The sequence below is a fragment of the Chiloscyllium plagiosum genome, unplaced genomic scaffold, assembly GCF_037043375.1.
Source record: "Chiloscyllium plagiosum isolate Xiang-an unplaced genomic scaffold, Cpla_swu_hap1 HiC_scaffold_29, whole genome shotgun sequence".
NCBI lineage: Eukaryota > Metazoa > Chordata > Chondrichthyes > Orectolobiformes > Hemiscylliidae > Chiloscyllium > Chiloscyllium plagiosum.
In genome coordinates this window covers 5,440,112-5,466,612 of record NW_028270167.1, presented here as the reverse complement: position 1 = coordinate 5,466,612, position 26,501 = coordinate 5,440,112, and the positions used below count along the sequence as shown (strand labels likewise).

Here is a 26,501-nt window from a genome sequence, read left to right as displayed (position 1 = left end):
CTAGGGCTTTTCTCTTTGGAGTGAAGAAGGATGAGAGGTGACTAGATAGGGATTTAAAGATAATGAGAGGCATAGATAGAGTGAATAGTCAGAGATGTTTCCCCAGGGCAGAAATGGAAATTCCAAGGGGGCATAATTTTAAGGTGATTGGAGGAAGGTTTAAAGGGAGATGTCAGAGTTAGGTTCTTTACACAGAGAGTGATGGGTGCATGGAATGCATTGCCAGCGGTGGTAGTTAAGTCAGAGTTGAGTAAAGTACAGTAGCTTTATTTGTTGTTTCTACCGCACACAGCTGCTACAATAAAAACAAGAATGTTCCTCCAGGACCTAGGTGTTACATGAACACACAGAATACATAAGAGAACAGTCATACACAGGGCAGCATAAAGTGCAAGACAGCACAGTAATTCCTGATGAGACAAGACAAAATGCACAGTGGTGGACAAATTACATTGTAACAATGAATGATCATTAATAAAACATTATTTTAGCAGCAATTCAAAAAGTTGTCTGAAAATTGCAATGCAGTAGTGTGTGATCATACAGTGTTGAGGAGCCTAATGGCTTGGGGGAAGAAACTATTGCAGTCTGGCTGTGAAAGATCGACTGTTTCGGTATCTTCTGCCAGATGGTAGGAGGGAGAGGAATTTGAATGATGTGTGGGTCGTCCACAATGCTGTTAGCCTTGTGGATGCAGTGTGTGGTGAGGAGAGACCCTGATGATCTTTTCAGCTGTCCTCACTATCGTAGGATCTTACAATCTGAGAGAGTGCAATTCCAAACAAGGCAGTGATGCAGTTGGTCAGGATACTCTCAATTAACCCTCTGTAAAATGTGGTGAGGATGGGGGTGGGATTTCCTCAATCTACACACAAAGTAGAGACGCTGCTGGGCTTTCTTGGCTACGGAGCTGGTGTTGAGGGACCAGGTGAGATTCTCCGCCAGGTGGACACCAAGAAATTTAGTGCTCTTCACAATCTCCACGGGGAAAGCCATTGATGTCCAACGGAGAGTGATCGCTCCATGTCTTCCCAAAGTCAACAACCAACTCTTTCATTTTGTCCACAGTCAGAGACAGGTTGTTGGCTCCGCACCAGTCTGTTAGCCATTGCACCTCCTCTCTGTTTGCTGACTCGTTGTTCCTGCTAATGAGACCCACTACCGTTGTGTCATCAACTTAATGATATAATTCGAGCTGTGCATCGTTGCACAGTCGTGTGTCAGCAGGGTGGACAGCAGTGTACTGATCACACAGCCCTGGGGGACCCCGTGCTCAGTGTGATGGTGGTGGAAATGCTGTTCCCAATCCAGACTGACTGAGGACTGCCAGTCAAGAAGTCCAGGATCCAGTTACAGAGGGAGGTATTCAAGTCCAGCAGACTCAGCTTTCCATTTGCCTATGGTCATACTAGTCTGAAAATGCCTGATCTTGGAAGCTGAGTAGACTCAGGCCTGGTTAGTACTTGGATGGGAGACGGCCTGGGAATACCAGGTGCAGTAGGCTTTTGGGGCGGCACAGTGGTTAGCACTGCTGCCTCACTTTGCCAGAGACCTGGGTTCAATTCCTGCCTCGGGTAACTGTCTGTGTGGAGTTTGCACATTCTCCCCGTGTCTGCGTGAGTCCCCTCCGAATGCTCTGGTTTCCTCCCACAGTTCAAAGATGTGCAGATTAGGTGAATTGGCCATGCTAAATTGCCTGTAATGTTAGGTGAAGGGGTAAATGTAGGGGAATGGGTCTGTGTGGGTTGCTCTTCGGAGGGTTGGTGTGGACCTGTTGGGCCAAAGGGCCTGTTTCCACACTGTAAGTAATCTAATCTAAAAATCTAATCAATCAGGTGCTGAGGAATGATAGTATCAAATGCAGAACTGAGGTCTATGAACAGTAATCTGATTTAGATATCCTTCTTGTCCAGGTGGGTGAGGGCCAGATGGAGGGTGGTGGAGATGGCATCATCTGTTGAGTAGTTGGGACAATACGTGAACTGCAGGGTGTCCAGCAGAGGGGAGCAGCAGGGTCTTAATATGCCTCAACACAAGCCTCTCAAAACACTTCATGATGAAGGGTGTTAACGCAACAGGGCAATAGTTGTCGAGGCAGGACACTGAAAACCTCTTCAGCACGGGGATGACAGCAGCAGTCTTGAAACACTGGAACTATGGCACAGCTCAGGGAGATGTTAAAGATGTCCGTGAGAACATCTGCCAGCACGTCTGAGCATCCTCTGTGCACTCTGCCAGGAATGTTATCTGGTCCAGCAGCCTTATATGGGTTGATTCTGCATAGCGTTTCCTCACATCAGCAATGGTAAGATAATACCTGGTCATTGGGAGGGAGATGGTCTTCCTCAATGCATGTCATTCCATGTCTCAAATCGTGCACAGAAATTGTTCAACTCATCTGGGAGGGAGACATCATCAGCACAAGCAGGCGATGCTGTTCTGTGGTTGGTGGTAGCCTGAACACCCTTCCACATGTTCCACATATCACCATTGTCCTGAAAAAGACGGCGTATTCTGTGTGTATGCGTGCTATGCCTCTTTGATGGCCTGGGACAGATTGGCCCTCGCTGTTGTTAGGGCCGCCTTATCATCTACTCTGAAGGTAGAATCGCGGATTGTCAACAGCACACACTTCCACGGCTTCTGGTTAGGGCAAGAAGTGATGGTCTTACATGGAGCGATGTCGTCAATGCACTTGCTAATGTAGCAAACTATCAATGTTGCATAACTAAATTGGTGGAGTCGCCATCGGCTGTCACCTCCTTAAACACATGCCTGTCAATGTGCTCAAAACCGTCTTGAAGAGCAGAAATGGCTCCTGCCGGCCAGGTTTTCACCTGCTTCAGAACCGGTTTGACACAGCTGACAAGTGGTCTGTATGCTGGAATTAGCATAACAGAGAAATGTGTTCTGGGGAGCCAAGTTGGGGGCAGGGTCCTGTATGCACTGAGGATGTTTGTAATAGGGCAAGTCAGATACATCAGGGACATTTAAGCAACTCCTAGATAGGCACATGGATGATAGTTGAAGGGTATGTAGGTTAATTTGATCGTACTAGGATAAAAAGTCGGCACAACATCGAGGGCCTGTACTGTTCTATATTCTTCTATGAGGTGTTCTTGCTCTAAAATGATATTAGAGTCCTGAAAATTAGAGAGAAAGATGAGATGTTGCTCCTCCAGCTCGCCTCGCTGTTTTTTTTTTGACTGACTGCCTTCACACCCTGCTGTTGAATTCCGAAGTAAGGCCATTACCAAACTTCAAACGTTAACGCTGGTTTTATTTTCTTTCTCTCTCAGTCCCACAGATCCCGCCAAGCCTCTCCAGCAATTTCTGTTCTTTCAGTCCGCCCTCCGTTCCGCCTCAACCAAGACTCCCCGCCTCTTTTCCCCAAAAATGGCCAGTGTCGGGTAATTAAAGGGGCGGGGGCAGCCAGAGAGAGAGAAGTAAATCATCCGTCAGAGAGAGAAAAAACAATCCAGCAGTGATCACCAGCGGCGTTAAGATGGCGGCGGGAGGTGTTAGAGTGCAGTGTGTTTGGAGCCTCCTGCAGCTGCTGCTGGCCCTCGGCGCGGCCCGGCGGCCCTTCTTCACCTCGCAGACGCTGCACTTCGGCGGCGGCGCCGGGGCCGGCGACCCTCAGGAGCGCGGCTTCTTCACCGTGGCGGCCGGCTCCAAGCATGGAGGTGCGGGCACGGTGCTGCCGGATCTCGGCGACAGCCGGAGCAACCTGAGGGCGCTGAACCACCGGCACCGGTGGCGCAGGAGCATCGACGGAAAGGAGCAGCTGCAAGTCTTCGGACAGGTAGAGGACAGCAGACCCAGCACCAAAATAAACACCCACCCGACCCATCACACACTTGTCACCAACTGCCTACACATTTTCAGTCCTTTTCAGAAAGAATCTATTACACATTCCCACGTAAATCATACTAATCGTATTCCTGCAAATGCTTAACTTGATGATCACAGGCGGAAGTTACCGACAGCTTTTCTCTAAAATTACTCGTTCACCTTGCTTTTTAACACAATGTAATTTTGTTTTTTTTAACTCTTTCAGGTGTCAACCCCCCTTTAAATTGCTCGTTCCAATCTGCTGTTTACTAAATTATCACCTCGTTTCAATTTCAACTAATACTGTTTACTAAATGATCACTCCGTTTTGAATGCACCGATTGTGCTTGGAGGATAACCTTTTCATTTGTGCAAATATTGGGATAAACCAGTATTGTAGACAGCAAGTGTAATGTTTTGTTGTTAAAATGTAAGGTGATGCTTGAGCGTTGTGTTTTTACTGAAGTGATATTCATCTGTTTATGCGGATATACCTGGGTTTGTGTGTTTTTGGTTTAGAAATGTGTTGGGGCGGATGGGTGTCATTGCAGGATATCGTTTTATTTTGTCGCGAAAATAAGAGACGTGTCCTTCCTTTCACTTACAGAAAAAGTCTTGGTTGAGGGAGCACAGACAGTTGTGCTGAATGGTTTGTATGCTGTGAATTTTTAAAAATTTAGATCCTATGGTGGGGTGAATAACTTGTTACCATGTTTTGTTTTTTATTGGTTATATTTTGAGTGACCTGAAAAATAAGAAATTTTAGTTAAGTTTATTTCAAGTTGAAGAAATGCCTTGTAGGTTTGAGACGTTTTCTGATGTAGTTGATAGTTTGTTGGTACACAACACATTTCAACATTTCCTCTTTTGGATGGGCTGTGACGTAATGTCTTTCCCAGAATAAAGCAGTGTTTTTGCCCTGAAACCTCATTTTGGGTAAGAGGGCTGTCTGTCAAACAGCTGATGTCATGATTTGGATTGTCTGCTTATTATGCTAAATGTGCATTTGTTATGAATTTAACTTAACATCTGTGAAAGTTGAAGCATGTTTATTTTACACTTAAATCCAACTTAGGATATTGAAAGAAAATTTGATATTTAAAAATCTCATTTCGTAAAGATTTAAGATAAGTACATTTACCCATGGCTCAGGGATGGGCAGGACTGGCAGCTTAATGTTCCAGGATACAAACGCTACAGGAAGGATAGAAAGGGAGGCAAGAGAGGAGGGGGAAGTGGCATTTTTGATAAGGGATAGCATTACAGCTGTGCTGAGGGAGGATATTCCCGGAAATACATCCACGGAAGTTATTTGGGTGGAGCTGAGAAATAAGAAAGGTATTGGGCGGCACGGTGGCACAGTGATTAGCACTGCTGCCTCAGCGCCAGAGACCCGGGTTCAATTCCCGCCTCGGGCGACTGACTGTGTGGAGTTTGCACGTTCTCCCCTGTGTCTGCGTGGGTTTCCTCCGGGTGCTCCGGTTTCCTCCCACAGTCCAAAGATGTGCAGGTCAGGTGAATTGGCCATGCTAAATTGCCTGTAGTGTTAGGTGAAGGGGTAAATGTAGGGGTATGGGTGGGTTGCGCTTTGGTGGGTCGGTGTGGACTTGTTGGGCCGAAGGACCTGTTTCCATACTGTAAGTAATCTAAACTTTCGAAAGTTGATTGGAGGCAGATGTTCGCAGATAAAGGGACGGCTGGAAAATGGGAAGCTGTCAGAAATGAGATAACAAGAATCCAGAGAAAGTATATTCCTGTCAGGGTGAAAGGAAAGGCTGGCAGGTATACGGAATGCTGGATGACTAAAGAAATTGAGGGTTTGGTTAAGAAAAAGAAGGAAGCATATGTCGGGTACAGACAGGATAGATCGAGTGAATCCTTAGAAGAGTATAAAGGAAGTAGGAGTATACTTAAGAGGGAAATCAGGAGGGCAAATAGAATTAAGGAGAATCCAAAGGGTTTTTACAAATATATTAAGGACAAAAGGGTAACTAGGGAGAGAATAGGGCCCCTCAAAGAACAGCAAGGTAGCCTCAGAAAATGAGGGAGATACTAAATGAATATTTTGCATCTGTATTTACTGTGGAAAAGGATATGCAAGATATAGACTGTAGGGAAATAGATGGTGACATCTTGCAAAATGTCCAGATTACAGAGGAGGAAGTGCTGGATGTCTTGAAATGGTTAAAGGTGGATAAATCCCCAGGACCTGATCAGGTGTACCCGAGAAGTCTGTGGGAAGCTAGAGAAGTGATTGTTGGGACTCTTGCTGAGATATTTGTATCATTGATAGTCACAGATGAGATGCCGGAAGACTGGAGGTTGGCAAATGTGGTACTGCTGTTTAAGAAGGGCAGTAAAGACTAGCCAGGGAACTACAGACCGGTGAGCCTGACCTCAGTGGTGGGCAAGTTGTTGGAGGGAATCCTGAGGGACAGGATGTACATGTATTTGGAAAGGCAAGGACTGATTAGGGATAGTCAACATGGCTTTGTGAATGGGAAATCATGTCTCTCAAACTTGATTGAGTTTTTTGAAGAAGTAACAAAGGAGATTGATGAGGGCAGATCAGTAGATGTGATCTATATGGACTTCAGTAAGGCGTTCGACAAGGTTCCCCATGGGAGACTGATTAGCAAGGTTAGATCTCATGGAATAAAGGGAGAAATAGCCATTTGGATACAGAACTGGCTCAAAGGTAGAAGACAGAGGGTGGTGGAGGGTTGTTTTTCAGACTGGTGGCCTGTGACCAGTGGAGTGCCACAAGGATTGGTGCTGAGTTCTCTACTTTGTCATTTACATAAATGATTTGGATGTGAGCATAAGAGGTACAGTTAGCAAGTTTGCAGATGACACCAAAATTGGAGGTGTAGTGGACAGTGAAGAGGGTTACCTCAGATTACAACAGGATCTGAACCAGATGGGCCAATGGGCTGAGGAGTGGCAGATGGAGTTTAATTCAGATAAATGCGAGGTGCTGCATTTTGGGAAAGCAAATCTTAGCAGGATTTATACACTTAATGGTAAGGTCTTAGAGAGTGTTGCTGAACAAAGAGACCTTGGAGTGCAGGTTCATAGCTCCTTGAAAGTGGAGTCACAGGTAGATAGGATAGTGAAAAAGGTGTTTGGTATACATTCTTTTATTGGTCAGAATATTGAGTACAGGAGTTGGGAGGTCATGTTGCAGCTGTACAGGACATTGGTTAGGCCACTGTTGGAATATTGCGAGCAGTTCTGGTCTCCTTCCTATCGGAAAGATGTTGTGAAACTTGAAAGGGTTCAGAAAAGATTTACAAGGATGTTGCCAGGGTTAGAGGATTTGAGCTATCAGGAGAGGTTGAACAGGCTGGGGCTGTTTTCCCTGGAGTGTCGGAGGTTGAGGGGTGACCTTAGAGGTTTACAAAATTGAGGGGCATGGATAGGATAAACAAAGTCTTTTCCCTGGAGTCGAGGAGTCCAAAACTAGAAGGCGTAAGTTTAGGGTAAGAGGGGAAAGATATAAAAGAGACCTAAGGGGCAACTTTTTCACACAGAGGGCGGTACATGTGTGGGATGAGTTGCCAGAGGAAGTGGTGGAGGTTAACACAATTATAACATTTTAAAGGCATTTGGATGTGTAAATGAATAGGAAGGATTTGAAGGGATATGGGCCGGGTGCTGGCAGGTGGGACTAGTTTAGGTTGGGATAGCTGGTTGGCATGGACGGGTTGGACCGAAGCGTCTGTTTCCATGCTGTACATCTCTCTGACTTTATGACACCTTGTTGGCTGGTGGATACAAAATGGGTCAAATGACCTTCTGTTGTATCAATTTTGTCATCTATTTAAGAAAATTGTAGGGGTTAAGGTTTATTTACTTAACTGCTTTTTCACAAGTGTTTTCATTGGTTAAATGCAGCCCTGTAATTTACTGCAGAATTATTTCATAAGTGTTAGATAAATACAGTTTTAAACCAATGTGACCTCACCATACCAGCTCTTAAATGCTTGCCCACACCTTTCTCAATACTAAATTGTAACTCCTGTTTATTCTCATCTTGGGCTGAGACCAGGATTGGCATTTGGAGGTGGCAGAGCTTTCAAACATACTCTGCAATTCTCTCCCTAAACGCATCTTGCTGTACCTCCTTTTTTTTTCAAAAACTTTCTGACATTTACCATCTTCACTTTGTATCCCATCTTCTTTTCTCTAATGGTGTGAAATGCTTTGGACAACGCTGCTAGGTTATAAATCTGTGCAATTGCATAATATTATGAAAAGAGGACGATTGTGTACCACATAAAAACAGAGTTCACCTTGATCTCTGACCCAATTTTGAAATGATGATCCCTAATCCTCTTAAGCAACAATTTCGGCTCCAAACAATTAAAGTTTTAATGAACATATATTGTTTTTAAAATTCTGTTTTTTTTCTTGCCTTTGAATGTCTGTCTGCATTCTAAACGTTTCTGTACTAGGTCAAGAATGGATAACAGTTCAGTTTGCTGAAATCCTGGTCTAAGTTGCATCTCTTTCAGTGAACCAGGAGCTGCCTCACAGCTGAAAGAATTGGGACAGAAGTCCATGTTTCACCACATTCTCCACTGACTTCTCCATTTAGTCTCATAAAATATGTTTGGGATGGGTGGGGGGGAAATTTTTAAAATTATTTTCTTGCTATCTTGATTTTTGTTTGTTTCTTCCATGCACTACCTTGTGCAAACAACACCTGCATGCTTGTAATGTTAAAATTATTTTCAGCAATTTTATTGAACTTGTGAAAAAATGGTGAAATTCTGGTTTTGAAGTTGCCGTAGTTGTTGCAGTGATTTTTGAAGTTACATTTTAAAGCAATTACACACTTATGAAAACTTAAAATTAGTTAAAAGCTGCTTGTGGTGATATCCTTTTATGTATGAGACAGTTTGAGTCTAAATGCTTTAAATACATATTTTTGTAGTGATTATAACAAAATCATTGTTGGACCAGATTAACTGTCCTAATCCAATCAGGGAGCCCTGGCTGATAAATGTGAACAGGAGTGTCAGAGTTGACTCTGAGGGAGCTGGGTCAGTGTCGAGAACTCCCCATGTAAATAAAAGGTGACTTGGTGATGGGCTACTGGCCTCTGTGGAGTAATTTCAGTTTTGATGTTGAGTATTTTATAGTAAATAAATAATGAATAATTGCGGCATGCATTTACAGGGTATTTTTATTCTGCAACTCCTGTGGGGATTTTCCAATCTCTTCCTTCCACAGAGTTAGGACCATATGCTTGGTTGGAGATGAAATTTTTTTTGAGTGAGCATATTTTAATGGGAAACATAGACAAGAAAGACAAGGAAAGGAGTTCGGAAGAGTTGATGGTACTCCCGTGAGGTGGGGATATGGTAGTGGTGGAAAGGGGAATCCTACAACACAGGTTTGTACTTTGTAAATTTTTGTACTGTATTTGTAGTGATTTGATTTTCAGGAGCCACACTTTCAGTATCGACTATGTCAACCAACAGTGAGATATACTCTCCTCTCATTTATCTTTCCACCCTTTAGGCACTCTGCCTGTATTCCTGATGAAGGGCTTTTGCCCGAAACGTCGATTTTACTGCTTTTCGGATGCTGCCTGAACTGCTGTGCTTTTCCAGCACCACTCTAATCTAAACAGTGAGATGTAAGGCTGGAGCAGGCTATTGGAGTAGATTGAGGCCATTGAGGAATATTTTAAAAATGAATAACTTGTATTCTATATTGACAAGAGTGCCAATATAAGTATTCTTGAGTAAGTGGTAAGTAGTGTGAGTCGGCATTGTAGGTTGCAGAAATTTGGAGCAATTGAATTTTCAAAGAGACTGGCGTTGAAAGATGCAACATCTATGTTTCAAAATGACGGCCATTCAGAATTGGGGCTGGGCAAGCGATGGTGAACAGGAAAGATATCTTGTCAGTTTTCATAGATAACCCTTTAAGGATATCCAGCCTAATCTTGACTAGGATTCAAGGCATGTTCTATTCCACTTCAGGATGCAACATTTTGGGATTAAATTAAAATCTGTTATGATCACTGCACTTTTAATTGCTTCACAACTAGGGGCTGTTGATGAGAATCTAAAGATGTCCAGTTCATTTTGTTCTGCCTCTCAACTGATATAAATTTATAAAAACAGGTGACAGTAGAAAATTTAGAAGGGTTCTTATGGTGCAGTGGTCATGTCCCTATCCCTGGACTGGGAGGCCTGGGTTCAAATTCTACCTGCTCCAGAGGTGTGTAATAACATCTCTGAACAGGTTGATTAGAAAAATACTTTAAATTTTTAAAAAGTAGAAAATAATAAATTAAGAGCCTTTTTTATGTTTGTTTTGCAATAATGAAACAGTTAAACTGTAAAGGAATCTTGTGTCATGGGGCTTAAAGAAATAGCTGGGGAAAATATTAATCCAAGCATTTAAAAATTAATTACCAGTAGGTTAGTCAGTAAACTCTACACAATTAACTCATGTTCTATAGCTGGAACTTTTAAATTGTCAGAAAGAGGTTGGCACCAGTAAAATTATTGTTAGGTATATACTTGGTTTGCTCTGCGCAAGTTGAACTGAATTTGGGCACCCTTTGGGCCTTAGCATTTTTCATGAGTGAGTGCCTCTCGGCTATGAAAAGATAAAGATCAGCCAGGTTTTTGTTTTTCTTATCCATTTTCAATTTGAAAATTAAGAGTCATTGGAATTCTCTACTCAAGGGTGTGTTTAAAGTAAAGATTACTAACCAGAAATCTCTCAATGGCGTAAAGAGTTATGGATGGCCGCAAAAGGTGAAGAAGTGTTGAATCTAACGTGTTCTTCTGCAATATTGTTGATGCAGGCTTTACTGACTGAATGGCAGACTCCACTGACTGAATGGCAGACTCCTGTTCCTTATGTCCTCAGTAACCTTCTTATTCTCGTGATCTAACTTTCGGTCAAGATTATCAAAGTTTGAGACCAGTGGAGCAAGACCTTGATTGTAGGTAGCTTCATGAGATAAGGAAGAAAATTGCTGGATGGGAAAACTACACATGCACCATAAATCAAAGAAACAACATTCTGATTTTAATTCTTCAAAATGGATTTCACCTTTCCTTATAAACATGTTCCATTTAAATATTGGAACACCCTGGTTTTGGTGTGTCTGTATTTCAGATTTTGAGTCATAATAAAAAGGAAGATGTCTGGTTTCATTTTAGTTTTGTATTCTAAACTTGGCCAAGCTATTTGTCTTTCTCTTGTCTTTGTATCAAGCCTATTGTTCTGTGAATTGCAGATGTATCCAGTGCTTCAAGATTAAGACTAAACCCCAGCTATATGAGAAAAAAGTCTTTTCTCACAGCAGCTAGTCAGAATCTGGAATGCACTGGTTGAGTGTTGTAGAGGTCGAGTCAGTTGATTTTATATTTAAAAAGGGAGTTAGACTGTTAGAAACACAGGACTCAAAAACTCAACAGGTTTGATAGTATCTGTGGAGAGAGAAGCAGTTCAATGTCAAGTATGACTCTGCCTTTAGAACTGAAAATTAGAGGCAGAGAGGGGCAAAGGGAGCAAATGATGGAGAGGCAAAGAGAAAGGGTGATATAAAATTGCAGTGAAAGGGAAAGAAGGGTGCTCTCTACTATGAGCAAAGTAAGCAAAACATGAACAAGACAAGGCTGTGTTTGTGTTGGATGGGGAAAGAATGGAAGAAAAAATGGAGAACTGTCATCATCCAGTCCGGCTGTGAAGTTGGAGAAATCAATATTGAGTCTTAGAGACTGTAAAGTGCCCAAATGGAAAATGTGTTCTAATCATCACTGGACTTGAAATGTTAACCTTTTTTACTGTCCACAGACACTGCCAGACCTACTGAGTGTTTCCAGCATAGAATCATAGAGATGCACAACATGGAAACAGACCCTTCGGTCCAACTCATCCATGCTGACCATTTATCCTAACCTAATCCAGTCCCATGTTGTCAGCATTTGGCCGATCTCCCTCTAAATCCTTCTTATTCAAATAGCCATCCAGATGCCTTTTAAATGTTGCAATTGTCACAGCCTCCACCACTTCCTCTGGCAGCTCATTCCATAAACGCACCATTCCTCTGCATGAAAAAGTTGACCCTTAGGTCCCTTTCATATCTTTCACCTCAGAGATTTAAAGAATTGTTGTAGGAAACTAATTATGTTTGTCAGTTGTTGCACATTAGGAATAATCAGATAAAGAAGATAAAGGTGGATGAATTGATCTCATATAAGGCCATCCAAGAATGTGAACAGGATATTTTGCTTGGACCTTAATCACAGGACCAGATGATCCACATTGTAAAAGAAAAGTGGAGACTTCATTTATGACTAGGAAACAGAATAAATTGTACTATTCAGTTATGGATCTTTTGAACAAGATCAGCTATTTTGTTTCTTTTCATAAATTTGTATTAAACAAATAACCAAGCTCCATTAATTACAATGTGGAAATCTGGCATTCTATTTAATTACCTTTTTCTGAGGATCAGGGAATGTTTATGCAGAATTTCCCTTTGGGTAATTAAGCTCTCTCTTTTGCTTTGATGCCGATTTTTCACTGTAAATTTGGAACCAGGAACCAAACAGATCCTGGAAGCAATCGTGCATATGGATTGATGCCACGTACTTTGATACTAAATGAATAGTAGTCCATGTAGCTCTAATGCCTTTTGAATGTTGGGAACATTTGAACTCTTCTGCAATTAATCTAAGTTTAGTCTAATGTGGCCTGTACTCCTAGCATGTACAAACCAGTCTCCTGGTCTACCATAATGAACTAGCTTCCTGATGAAGGAGCAACGCTCTGAAAACTTGTACTTCCAAATAAACCAGTTCGACTATAACCTGGTGTTGTGATTTTTAATTTTTACCATAATGAAATTGCAGCTTGCACCATAAAATTGAAAGATGTCTGCTTGAAACTCAAACTGCTGCTTGATTAGTTGTTGAATAGCTGAAATCCAAAATTACTACTTCATCTCCCCTTCTCAACCTCACCCCTCACCCTGATGGGTAGTGACCCTTGAGTTAAATCACCACCAGTCATCTACATTCCCTCTTTTTCATTTGCTTATTTGTTCATTCTCTCTCTAGTGCTCTCGCTCTCACTAATGAGGGAGCAACCTGCTAATCCCCTGGGACAATGGTGACTTCACCATTGTTTTATAACCAGCTAGATCTGTGTCCAAAGCTTGAGACCTGTGCCCTGAAATAATCAATTTTGCCTGTTTTCAATTTTTTCAAATAAAAAAAACAAGATGTTTTAGCTCATTTGACTTTTATTTTTTAAATTAATGCATATATTACAAAATTAGAATCCAAACTGTCTTGCTGCATGGCCAAGTTTTATATCTCTAATAACCAGAAAACCCTTTATTTCAGTGCCCAATCATTTTATAATTGGGGGAAAAAAATTCATTCATGGATGTAGATGTCACTGGCAAGGCCATCATTTGTTGTCTGAATTTAATTTCCCTTGTGCTAAATGCCTTGTCTTATTGGACTCTTTCAGAGGGCAGTTAAGTTAGTCACGTGTGGGCTAGACAAATAAGTGTGGCAGATTTCTTTCCATTATGAATGGCAATCTATGATAGTTTCATTACCTTTCATGTCCGAATTCCATTTACTATGGTGGTATTTGGACCTATGGCCTTTGTATTAGAGTTAGTCTGGGCTTCCTTGATTTCCTGTCCAGTCACCATTACCACCATTTTGCCATGGTGATGTAATCCAAGTTAGGATAGTGTGTATTTCAAAGTAATTTTTTAAAATAATTTTAAAACAAATTTTGAAGCTCTTGTTTTATCAATTTACACTGCAACCTGTTGTCAAAGTAAATGCAAGAAAATTGCCAAGTGGACAGATACTAATGGAGAAGAAGTTGACTGAGTGAATGGCCTTCTGTTCGAGAGTAATGAATATCTCGGAAAATGACCAACTTGGACTGAAAACCTCAGTTGAAAATTGGGAAGTTTACTTTTCATTCTACATGGTGATTCAGAAATGTATTAGTTTCACGTAAACCCTCTTAAGTTGACATTTTTATTTTATCTTATCCAATTTGTGTATCAGCTTGTACAACTATGTCCCCAGTTTTATAAAATAGCTGTGTCTAAATGGGGAAATAATAAACTTTCCTTCACAATGCATGAGTATTTAATGCATATAATATCAATTTGAAAGAGTTAGTTCAACACCTTTTTAAAGCCTTTCTATAGTCTACTTTTCCGTGCTATACATCTCTATGATTCTATACGTTCTTCTCAATGTGTGGGAGACAATATAATGGCAATAATACATAAGGAAGGTAATGGTAATGACACTAAACTAGTGATCCAGAGTCCATATTTTTGGGATATGGTGCTTGGAACTGTGGGTAGTGTACTGACGTGGATAGAGAACTGTTTGCAGGTTGGAAGCCAAGAGTAGGAATTTTGAGTGGCATGCAGTGACAAGTGAGGTACTGCAGGCATCAGTGCCTGGACCCCTCAAAATATATTAATGATTCACATGAGACAACTATATGTAATCTGTCCAAGTTCACAGATGGCATACAGCTGGGTGAGAGTGTGAGCTGTGAGGAGGATGCAGAGATGCTTCATTGTAATTTGGACACGTTGAGTGGTAAGCACATGCACGGTAGCTGAAGTATAATGTGGATAAATTAGATTATCTACTTTGGTAGCACAAAGCATGAAGGCTGATTATTATCTGAATAGCAACACATTTGGAAAGGTGGAAGTGCACTAGGACCCAGTAACGTTTGTACACCAGTCACTGAAAGTAGGCATGCAATCGAGAAGGCAAGTGATACTAGAAGGCATAGGTTTAAGGTGAGAGGGGAAAGATTTAAAAGGGACTGAAGGAGCAACATTTTCACACAGGGTGGTGCGTGTATGGAATGAGCTGCCAGAGGAAGTGGTGGAGGCTGGTACAATTGCAACTTTGAAAATGCATCTAGGTGGGTCTATGCATAGGAAGGGTTTAGAGGAATATGGGCCAAGTGCTGGCAAATGGGACTAGATTAATTTAGGATATCTGGCTGTCGTGGACAAGTTAGACTGAAGGGTCTATTTCTGCACTGTGCATCTCTGACTCTATTTTGGTAAATAGTATGTAATGAGAAGATTTGAGTTCAGGAGCAGGGATTAGATTCTAGATTAGATTAGATTCTCTACAGAGTGGAAACAGGCCTTTCAGCCCAACAAATCCACACCGCCTCTCCAAAGAGAAACCCACCCAAACCCATTCCCCTACCCTATATTTACCCCTGACTAATGCACCTAACACTGTTGGCAATTTAGCATGGCCAATTCACCTGACCTGCACATCTTTGGATTGTGGGAGGAAACCGGAGCACCCGGAGGACACGCAGACACTGGGAGAATGTGCAAACTCCACACAGGCAGGCGGGAGTCAAACCTAGGACCCTGGCACTGTGAGGCAGCAGTGCTAACCACTGAGCCACCATGCCGTCCATTTTTTTGCTATAATTGTTTAGGGTCATGGTGAGACTGCAACTGGAGTATTGAGTGCAGTTTTGGTCTCAGAGTATCTGAGGAAGTATGTTCAAATTATGGAGGGAATGCAACAAAGGTTTACCAGACTGATGTCAACATTGACATATAAAGAGAGACTCAATTGTTTAGAGCTACATTGACTGGAGTTTAGAAAAGAGAGACGGGTGGGGAGATCTCTCAGAAACTTGAATTCTAACATTACTGTACAGAATACATGCAGGAAGGATAGCCCTGAAAACCAGAAAGTCCAGAAACACTGGCCACAGCCTAAGGATACGGGATAGATTGTGGAGAAACTTTAGATTCACTAGATTTGATGCCAGAGATGTTTGTATGAGCAATTTAAGCCTATATTTTTTTGAACAATGAGAAGAGATCTATTTGAAGTATTTATAACATGCAAAAGGGGATTGATAAAGTAGACATGGAGACGATGTTTCCTCATTGGGCAATCTAGAACAAGAGGTGGTAGTTTTAGGATGAAGGGTAGCAAGTAGATTTGAAACAGATGAGAAATTTCTTCCCCAAAGGGTTGTGTATCTATGGAATCCACTACCCAGAACGGTGGATGCTGGGACATTGATTACATTTTTAAGGAAGAAAATATACTTTTAATTCAGTCGTGGGTTAAAGGGTTATGGAGATCAGGCAGGAAAGTGGAGTTGAGATGAAGATGAAATCAGCAATGATTGTATCAAATTGGGGGACAAGGTTGAGAGGCTTAATTGCCTTCTGCTTCTCGTTCTTATGTTCTAAACGTCTTCACCCCGAGGGTGGTGAACTTGTGGAATCCTGTCATGGAGAATGGTTAGGCCAAGATATTGAATGCTTTCAAGGATGAGTTAGATATGATTCTTATGGCTGAGGGGTTTGAAAAATGGAGAGTAATGGTCTGGTTGGATGATCAGCTATGATCTTATTGAGTGGTGAAGTGGACTTGAAGGCCAAATGGCATATGCTTGCTCCTATCTTCCATGTTTCTATTCCCATCTTCAATGATGGGGGAGCCCAACACGTGTGCAAAAGTCAGGGTTGAAGCATTTGCACCTGCCTTCAGCCGGAAGTCCAAAATAGGTGATCCTTGTAAAATAAAAGCAAAATCTGAAGCAAAAACAGAAAATACTGGAGAAACCTAGCAGGCCTGGCAACATCTGTAGAGAAAAAGTTAATGTTTCAAGTCTGATATAGTCCCCTTCAGAACTGTCTCTGTCTCTTCTTGAAGACCGCAGCATCACAGATGCTGACATTTGAGCTTATCGAGTATTGTCGATAATATCCAGAAAAGAATATTTGGAGGCTGTGGGTACTATGAAGGTGTGGATCCTGACACCCTTTCAGCAATTGTACTTTTTTTCCAGAAGCTTTTCCAGTATTGCTACACCTCTGGGATCTACTTACCACCATGGAAAACACCCATATATGTCCTGTGCACAAAACAGGACCAATTCAACCTGGCCAGTTATTGCCCTTTTCAGTTTATTCTCGATCATCAGCAATAGAAGGGGGTTGTTGACAGTGCTGTCGAGCACTATTTGCTCAGGCAATAATCTGCTCAGTGACGCTCAGTCTGGGTTCTTCCAGGGCCAAAGAGCTTCTGATCGAATTTACAGCCTTAATCAAACATGGTCAAATGCGTTGAATTCAGGATTGGATCAAAGAGTGACTGTACTTGATACTTGACCAAGCATGACATTTAGGAGCCCTAACATAACTGAAGTCAGTGGGAATTTAGGTGAGGTCACTTAAGTGTTAGATAATGAGCATCTTCTTCTCTTGAAACTCAATGACATCACCATCTCCTATGTGAATGGAACTGGACCAGTCATTAATACTTGGCTATAAGAGCAGGTCAGGAGGCAGGGGATTCTGAAGTGAATAATTTATTTCCTATCTCCCCAAAAGCATGTGTTGGAATACTGTCCACTTTCCTGGATGAGGGCAGCTCCATCACTCTGGTTTGATGCTAGCCAGGACACAGCAACTCACTCAATTCACATGCCATCTGCAACAGTTGCTCCCTTCAGCACTCCAAGCACCTGGAGTACATACCAACTTCATGATGCATTGCAATAATTCATTTATGGCTTCTTTGACAGTTGTTTCCAAACCCAAGATCTCTACCACCTTTTAGAATGGCAAGAGAAATAGAAGGTGGGAGCACCACTATTTCCAAGTTTCCCTCCAATACTACACCATCCTGACTGAAACAATTCTTTTACCATTGTTGGATCGCAATCTTCTAACTCTCCCTTCCTTTCTAAGTGCATTTCTATACCCCAAGAACTGTGACAGTTGTAGAAGGCAGCTCACCACCTTCAAGTGTGGTCAAGAAAGGGCAATAAATGGTTGTCAAACTAATGACATCAACATTCACAGTGGTTAGCATTGCTGCCTCACAGCGCCAGAGACCCGGGTTCAAATCCCGCCTCGGGCAACTGCCTGTGTGGAGTTTGCACATTTTCCCCGTGTCTGCGTCGGTTTCCTCTGGGTACTGCCGTTTCCTCCCACAGTCTAAAGATGTGCACGTTAGGTGAATTGGCCATGCTAAATTGCCCATAGTGTTGGGTGAAGGGGTAAATGTAGGGGTTGCTTTTCAGAGGGTCGGTGTGGACTTGTTGAGCCGAAGGGCCTGTTTCCACACTGTGTAAGTAATCTAATCTAAACATTCCATGATCCAATTTTTTTAAAAGAAAGTGATATGGCAGGATATGGTCAATAAGCAGTAGGAATGTAAGATGCACTTTACTAATCTACAACACCAGAGGAGGAGATGGATTAAGATGATGTGTGGCTATCTCACTGAAGTTATCAAAGTTCACTTCCCTGTATGTCACAGCAGTTACGGTAAAGAAAACAGCATCGTTATTTGGATACGGCAAGAAATATTGAGCTCAAAGATTGAAATGATTGAATTTTTATAAAACTTTTGTTTTATTTTCACCTGAATATGTAGACTTGTCTTGGATTCTTCTAATTGGGTATGTGGTTAGTTGATACTTAATATCTTGCATGGGCTTGTAACTCATGACTGTGGTCAAATTTCATCTGAATTCCATCTGTAAGTTTGCTGACTACGCCACTATTGGAGGCCAATGATGAGACAGAATACAGGAAAGAGAGTGTGCTTGGTGGCATGGTGCAAAGATGGCAATCTCTCCCTCGATGTCAGCAAAACCAAACCGCTGATCATCGATTTCAGGAAGCAGAGTGGAGGGCATGCCCGTATCTACATCAATGTAGCTGATTTGAAGATGGTAGAAAGTGCCAAGTTCCTAGGCATGACTGTCACCAACAACCTGTTCTGGACCATCTGTGTTGATGCGATGGTCAAGAAGGCATCTCTTCCTCAGGAGGCTAGGGAAATTCGGAATGTCTATAAGAACCCTCGCCAACTTTTGCAAATGCATCATAGAAAGCATTTTATCTCAGTGTATCTAGCTTGGTATTGCAACTGCCTCTTTCTTTCTGGGGAAAGAGAATTCCACAGGCAACAACCCTTTGGAAGAATCTTTTTTCTAACATCCTCCTGACCCCAAGTTCTAGTCTTTCCCACAAACAGAAAAGATTTCTCCATGTCCATCTTATTAAGACGCTTAAACTCTTGTGTGTTTCCATGAGATCACCACTCACTGTTCTAAACTCAAAGAATATAGGCACGGCCTGTTTGGATAGTTGGTGCTGTAGTTCCTCACAGATTTCCTATGTATTTTGGGATGTTTCCACTGTGACTCATTGTTTTCAGTTGTTTGACACATACTGGATTCAAGGTCAACAGTTGATGATCAGGCATACGGGACTGCTACACAGGTCTACAAATTCGTCACCAACTTTATCATTCAATATATGTAATTGATTGCGTGTTGCTTTTGAAAACCCCTCTGAGTTTCAAGAGGGGAATGTTTGTTTTTTTTAAGGGAAACCCTGGTCATATGGAAAGTCTTTAACTCAATGATTTATTGTCGTCACATGTACTGAGACAGCGAAAAGTGTTGTTTTGCGTGCTATACAGGCATACAAAGTGCATCAGGGTAGCGGAACATTCACCTTGGCCTTTCAGAGATGCAGCCTTCTAGAGATGCCTTGAAACGCGCACACACATCTGCGTATTTGTTTCTAACTTAGTTCTTAATACTTGCAGATCCGTGTATAGAGGATTTATTTTATCATTTGCTTTCTTTTGTGCCTCTTTAATTGCTGTTCTATGTTTTCATAAACAGCAAAATGTACAACCTGGGAGACTGAGTTTACCAATGTACATAATTCACAATTTGCATCTGTGCTAAACTTTTGGTATATAATTAAAATACAATAATTCTGAATTTACTTTGAGTATTGTCATTTTTTTTGCATTTTGAGAAAGTTTCGGTTCTTTAACTGGTTCAGAATAAATTGAAGAATAGGAAATAACTAAAGTTTTCTTTTGGTGAGTTTATAGTTTGGTGTTTCCTTAATGAAACCTACTTTTTTATTGGGCCTAAGTTGGGCCTGTGTTAGTATAAGCTCTCATCTCTGTGCCATGCCCATCTTGTTGTCAACCTGACCTCTATTGAATTTTGATAGGGTAAGCATGGAGAAACTGGTTTCTATTTGTGGGGGTTGAGTCTAGAACTACGGGTTATTAAGGTGACCATAAATGGGTGAAATGAAAATTTTAGGACTAATGTTTTTTTACACAGCAGTTGATAAATTTGGACTTTATAGAGAGGCTTCGTACAGAAATGGCATAAATTAAATAGAAGGATATGGTCTCAGGATGGGGAAAGTTAGAGACAGAGCTTGTGTAAAGTAACAACCTGGACTTGGATTGCTTGGGCAGAATGATCTATTTTGTATGCTGTAGATTGTGCATAGATCCAAAAGTTACTGTTGAAAGAATGACACTTGCTGTTAATCTCACTGAAAGTGCTACATATGTTTTGCTGATCTCTCTGACATTTTCAGTAATTTTATTATCTTCAGTGCAACGTGACCTACAGGGACAAGTGCAGTGAGTGGACAAGATAAGCAGCAATGGTTGAAATCCTATTTCTCTTAATTGTATTTAATAATCCTCACTGGGATACACTGTGATAATAAAGAAGAATAAAACAAGAAGTATAAAAGAACTTGAAATCATACAAAAATGAACTAAAGTTTGCTAACATCCCAGTGGGAGTTGACAGAAAAACTTCAAAGAACTTTAAGAACTTTTTTTGATGGAATGAGGTTCAGCACTTTTTTCAGGGGTATCAGACTATCTGGAAAGACAGAAAAGAAAGGAAGGTCGTGTAGCTTTGATGTTTAAGGATGACACTAGTGAGAGACAATACTGGTTCTATCGGAAAATGTTGAATCTACGTGGGTCGAAATTAGAAATAGTAAGGGGGAAAAGTTACTGATAGATGTAGTCATAGGCCACCAAGTAACAACATCGTGGTAGGGCAGGCAATAAAAGAAATAACTGATACATGTAAAAACAGTATGGCAATTGTCATGGTGGATTTTAATCTACATATTGATTGTCCAAACAAAGTTGGTCAAGGCAGCCTTATGAAGGAGTTCATAGAATATCTCTGCTATAGTTTCTTTGAATAGCATGTAATGAAACCTACAAGGGAGCAAGCTATCCTCTATGTGGTCCTGCGTAATGAGACAGGAATAATTAATGATCTCGTAGTTAAGGATCCTCTCTGAAGGAGAAATCACAGTATTAGCGAGTTTGGAGAAGGTTTGTAGGTCACGTTGAGGTTCTGAATGTAAGTTTGCTCACTGAGCTGGAAGGTTTGTTTTCAGATGTTTCGTCACCATACTAGATAACATCATCAGTGAGCCTCTGGTGAAGCATGTGTTATGTCCTGCTTTCTATTTATGTGTTTAGGTTTCCTTGGATTGGTGATGCGACTTCCGGTTCTTTTTCTCAGAGAGTGGTAGATGGGATCCAAATTGATGTTTGTTGATACAGTTCCTATTGAAATGCCATGCTTCTAGGGATTCTCATGCATGTCTCTTTGTTTGGCTTGTCTGGGAATGAATGTGTGGTCTCACTGAAAGTGGTGTCCTTCCTCATCTGTATGTAAACATACCAGTGATAGTGGGTCATGTTTTTTTTTGTGTGGCTAGTTGACTATCCTCGTGGCTAGTTTTCTGTCTTTTTTGTCCAATGTAGTTCTTGCAAGCTATTTTGAAAATGACATTAGTTTTGCTTGTTGTTTGTGTAGGGTCTTTCAAGTTCATTAGCTGCTGTTTTTATGTTGGTGGGTTTGTGGGTTACCATGATGCCGAGAGGTCTGAATAGTCTGACAGCCATTTCCAAGATGGCTTTGATGTAGGGGAGAATGGCTAGGGTTTCTGGGCATGTTTTGTCTGCTTGTTTGGGTTTGTTGCTGAGAAATCGGTGGACTGTGTTCATTGGGTACCTGTTCTTTTTGAATATGGTGCATAGATAGTTTTCTTCTGCTCTTCGTAGTTCCTCTGTGCTGCAATGTGTATGGTGCCTCATTGAAATAATGTACCTAATGCATCTTCGTTTGTGGATGTTGGGGTGATTGCTTCTGTAGTATTTGGTCTATGTGTTGTTTTTCTGTAGATGCTGGTTTGAAGTGCACCGTTGACTGTTTGCTCTACTGTAAAATCTAGGAATAGCAGTTTGTGGTTTTCTTCCTCTTTTGTGAATTTTATGCCTGTAAGGATATTATTGATGGTCTTGAAGGTTTCCTCTAATTTGTTTCGTTTAGTGGTGACAAAGGTGAGAATTCCTAGAAACATTGCATTCTAACTAGGACTCTATCAACAAACACATCGATTTGGATCTCATCTACCACTCTCTGAGAAAGAGAACAGGAAATGACATCACCAACCCAAGGAAACCTAAACACATAAATAGAAAGCAGGACAATTGCTTCTCTGGAGGCTCACTATTATTACCTAGTATGGTGACAAAATATCTGAAAAACTAACCTTTTAGCTCAGCGAGCAAACTTACATCCAGGCGACCGTATAGTTGAATGTAAAGTAGAGTTGGAGGCTGAGAAGGTAAAATCCAATACCAGTGGCTTGTGCTTAAACAAAGGAGATTACAATGGGATGAGGGAGGTGTTGGCTTAGGTAGGCTGGGAGTAAAGACTCTACAGTGGGACAATTGAGGAACAATGGAGGACTTTCAAAACGGTTTTTCACTGTGCTCAGCAAAAATATATCCCAGTGAAAAGAAGGACTGTAGGAAAAGGGATATTCATCCATGGATAAGTAAGGAAATAAAGGAAATTGAAAGCTAATGCATACAAAGTGGCAAAGATTAATGGGAAACTAGAGGATTGGGAAATCTTTAAAGGTCAACAGAAAGCCTCCAAAGAGCTTAAAAGAAAGGTAAGATAGATTGAAAGTAACTAGCTCAGAATATGAAAACAGATAACAAAAGTTTGTACAAGTATATAAAATGAAAGAGTGGCTTGGTGTGAAAAGTAAACATTGGTCCTTTAGAGGATGAGAAGGGAATTTAATAATGGGAAATGAAGTGGCTGAGGCATTGAACAGATATTTTGTGCCAGTCTTTTACAATGGAAGGCACAAATAACATGCCAATAATTGATAAGGAGGCTATGGCAGGTGATGATCTAGAAATAATTATTATCACTAAAGAGATAGTGCTGTGTAAGTTATTGAGGCTAAAAATAGACAAGTCTTCTGGCCCTGATGGAATGCATCCCAGGGTACTAAATGAGATGGTGGGAGAAGTCTCAGATTTAGTTATCGTAATTTACCAAAGTTCACTGGTCTCTATGGTGGTTCTGGCAGATTAGAAAATTGCAAATATGATGCCGCTGTTTCTTTTTTTTAAAAAAAGAAAATAAACAAAAGGTGGGTAACTATAGGCCATAAGCTTAACTTCTGTGATGGGGAAAATGTTTGAATCTATAATCAAGAAAGAAATAGTGAGACATTTGGGTAGAAGTTGTCCCATTGAATAGATGCAGCAAGGGTTCATGTTTAACTAATTTACTGGAATTCTTTGAGGACATTATGAGTGCAGTGGAAAATGGGGAACCAGTGGATGTGGTGTATCTGCCTTTCAGAAGGCATTTGACCATGTACTGCACAATAGACTGCTGCATAAGGTAAAGGTATATGGCATTATGGGTAATGTATTAGTACAGAGGATTGGTTAACTAACAGAAAGCAAAGAGTGGGGATAAATTTATTGAGTTCTTTTAAGAAGGTGACCAAACAGGTGGATGAGGGTAAAGCGGTTGATGTGTGTATGGATTTCAGTAAAGCGTTTGTTAAGGTTCCCCACAGTAGGCTATTGCAGAAAATATGCAAGCGTGGGATTGAGGGTGATTTAATGGTTTGGATCAGAAATTGACAAGCTGAAAGAAGACCGGATAGTGGTAGTTCAGTTACTAGTGGTGTAGAGCTGGAAATGTGTTGCTGGAAAAGCGCAGCAGGTCAGGCAGCATCCAGGGAACAGGAGAATCGACGTTTCGGGCATAAGCCCTTCTTCAGCCCTCCTACTAGTGGTGTACCACAAGGATCTGTTGTGGAGCCACTGCTGTTTGTCATTTTTATAAATGACCTGGATGAGGGCGCAGAAGAATGGGTTAGTAAATTTGTGGATGCCACTAAGGTGAGTGTTGTTGTGGACAGTGTGAAAGGATGTTGCAGATTACAAAGGGACATAGACAAGCTGCAGAGCAGGGCTGAGAGGTGGCAAATGGAATTTAATGTAGAAAAGTCTAAGGAGCAACAGGAATACAGAGTACTGGGCCAACGGTAAGATTCTTGGTAGTGTGGGTGCATAGATCCCTGAAGGTTGCCACCCAGATTGATAGGGTTGTTAAGAAGGCATATGCTGTGTTAGCTTTTATTAGTAGAGGGATTGAGTTTCGGAGCCATGTGGTCATGTTGCAGCTGTACAAAACTCTGGTGCGGCTGCACGTGGAAAATTACATACGACTCTGATTGCCGCATTATAGTGGATGCATTGGAAAAGGTGCAGAGGAAATTTACCAGCATGTTGCCTTAAATGGAGGGAAGGCCTTATAAGGAAAGGCTAAGGGACTTGAGGCTGTTTTTGTTAGCGCGAAGAAGGTTAAGGGGTGACTTTAATAGAGACAATACGAGATGATCAGAGGATTAGATAGGGTGGACAGTGAGAGCCTTTTTCCCTCAATGATAATGGCTAGCATGAGGGGACACAGCTTTAAGCTAAGGGGTGATAGATCGAGGACAGATGTCAGAGGTAGGTTCTTTACTCAGAATGGTAGGGGCGTCGAATGCCCTGCCTGTAACAGTAATAGACTTGCCAACTTTAAGGGCATTTTAAATGGTCATTGGATAAATATATGGATGATCATGGAATAGTGTAAGTTAGCTGGGCTTCAGATCGGTTTCACAAGTCAGTGCAACATCCAGGACTGAAGGGCCTGTACTGTGCTGGAATGTTCTGTGTTCTATGGGTAATGATCTGATTGGCGATCATGAGCTAATGGTGTTCCTCTAGGATCAGTTTACAACTAATTAAATGATTTGGAGTTGGGGGCCAAGTATTGTGTCAAAGTTTGCAGATGACACTAACATGAGTGGTAGAACAAAGTGTGCAGAGGGCACTGAAAGTCTACAGAGGGATATACTTAGGGTAAATGAGCAGGCAAGGGTCTGTCAAATGGAGTACAATGTTGATAAATGTGAGATCATCCATTTTGCTAGGAATACCAGCAAAATGGAGTATTATATAAATGGTGAAAAACTGTAGCTTGCTGCTGTGCAGAGAAACCTGGGTGTCCTTGTGAATGAATCATAAAAAAATGGTTTGCAGGTGCAGCAGGTAATTAAGAAAGCAAATGGAATATTGTCTTTCATTGCTCGAGGTTTGGAGTTTAAAAACAGGGAGGTTGTGCTGCACCTATATCGGCTGCTACGCCACACTGTGGGGTAGTGTGTATAGTTTGAGAATGAATGTATTGGCACTGGAGAGTATGCAGAGGAGGTTCACTGGTTGATTCCAGAGTTGAGAGGGTTAATTTATGAGGAGAGATTGGAATTTAGAAGAATATGGGGAGATCGTATAGAAAAATATAAAATTATGAAGGGAACAAATAAGATAAAGGCAGGGAGATTGTTTCCACCGGCGGGTGAAACTAGAACTAGGGGTCGAGCCTCAAAATAAGGAGAAGTAGATTCAGGACTGAGTTAAGGAGAAACTTCATCACCCAAAGAGTTATGAATCTGTAGAATTCTTTGCCAGTTAAGCAGTTGAGGCTACTTTGTTGAATGTTTTTAAGACAAAGGTAGATTTTTGAACAGTAAAGGAATTCCAGGTTATGGTTTGTGGGTGAATAAATGGAGCTGAGTCGACACAAAGATCTGCCATGAACTTAATAAATGGCAGAACAGGCTAGAGAGGCCAGATAGTCTACTACTGCTATTTCTTATGTTCACAGCCATTGCACATTATGCTTCTTAGGCTGTTTAGGCACCTTGCAACCTTTTGGAATTCAAAATTTTGCACTCAACAATTTCAGATTGTTAGAATCCTTGCTGATTCTTTTTTTTTTGTTTTGCACTTTTATCAATTTAGTGAGTTTTGAGAAGATTTGGAGCTCAGGTTGAGGTTTTGGATGTAGGTTTGCTCACTGAGCTGGAAGGTTCGTTTTTCGACTTTTTGTTACCATACTAGGTAATATCATTGAGCCTCTGGATGAAGCACTGGTGGTATGGCCAACGGGCATACATAAAAATCCGGAGGCTCACTGATATTACCTAGTATGGTGGTGAAATGTCAAAAAATGAACCTTCCAGCTCAGCAAGCAAACCTACATTCTTTTATCAATGTTTGGTTTGGAGCTGTGAACTCTGAACTGAGCTGAATATGACTTTTGGACTGTGGGTAACAGTTTGTGTTGAAAGGCGAACAGACCAATCAAGCGTTTGTTTATTCATGAGGTCAGGCCTGGAAGTTAATTATAGGTTAGTTCCTGAGCAAGAGGTTCTGCAGATGGTTCGTCACCAGGGAAGCAGAAGATGGGTATGAAAAAGGTTAGTATCTGGAAATTGGTTCCAGCAAGTCCAGGAAAGACCTTCTGCTGAAGCAGATGGCAGATGTTGAATGGTATCGGGGACCTCGTGGAAGAGATGATCACTTTATCAGGGAGTGGTCTGGGTTTTG

At 41.4% G+C, this 26,501-nt stretch overlaps 1 protein-coding gene across 2 annotated transcripts in view; it reads left to right on the top strand.

Annotated features, from left to right (window-relative positions):
- The first annotated feature begins 695 nt into the window (after positions 1-695).
- sorl1 (sortilin-related receptor, L(DLR class) A repeats containing) overlaps positions 696-26,501 on the top strand; it is a 201,599-nt gene continuing 175,793 nt past the window's right edge. The window contains exon 1 of one of the 2 annotated variants that reach the window (XM_043676454.2): positions 696-3,805. In XM_043676454.2, the coding sequence (XP_043532389.2) occupies positions 3,506-3,805 (300 nt within the window). In that variant the 5' untranslated portion in view covers positions 696-3,505. The remainder of the gene's footprint in view (positions 3,806-26,501) is intronic. The other variant, XM_043676455.2, reaches the window with a different exon arrangement.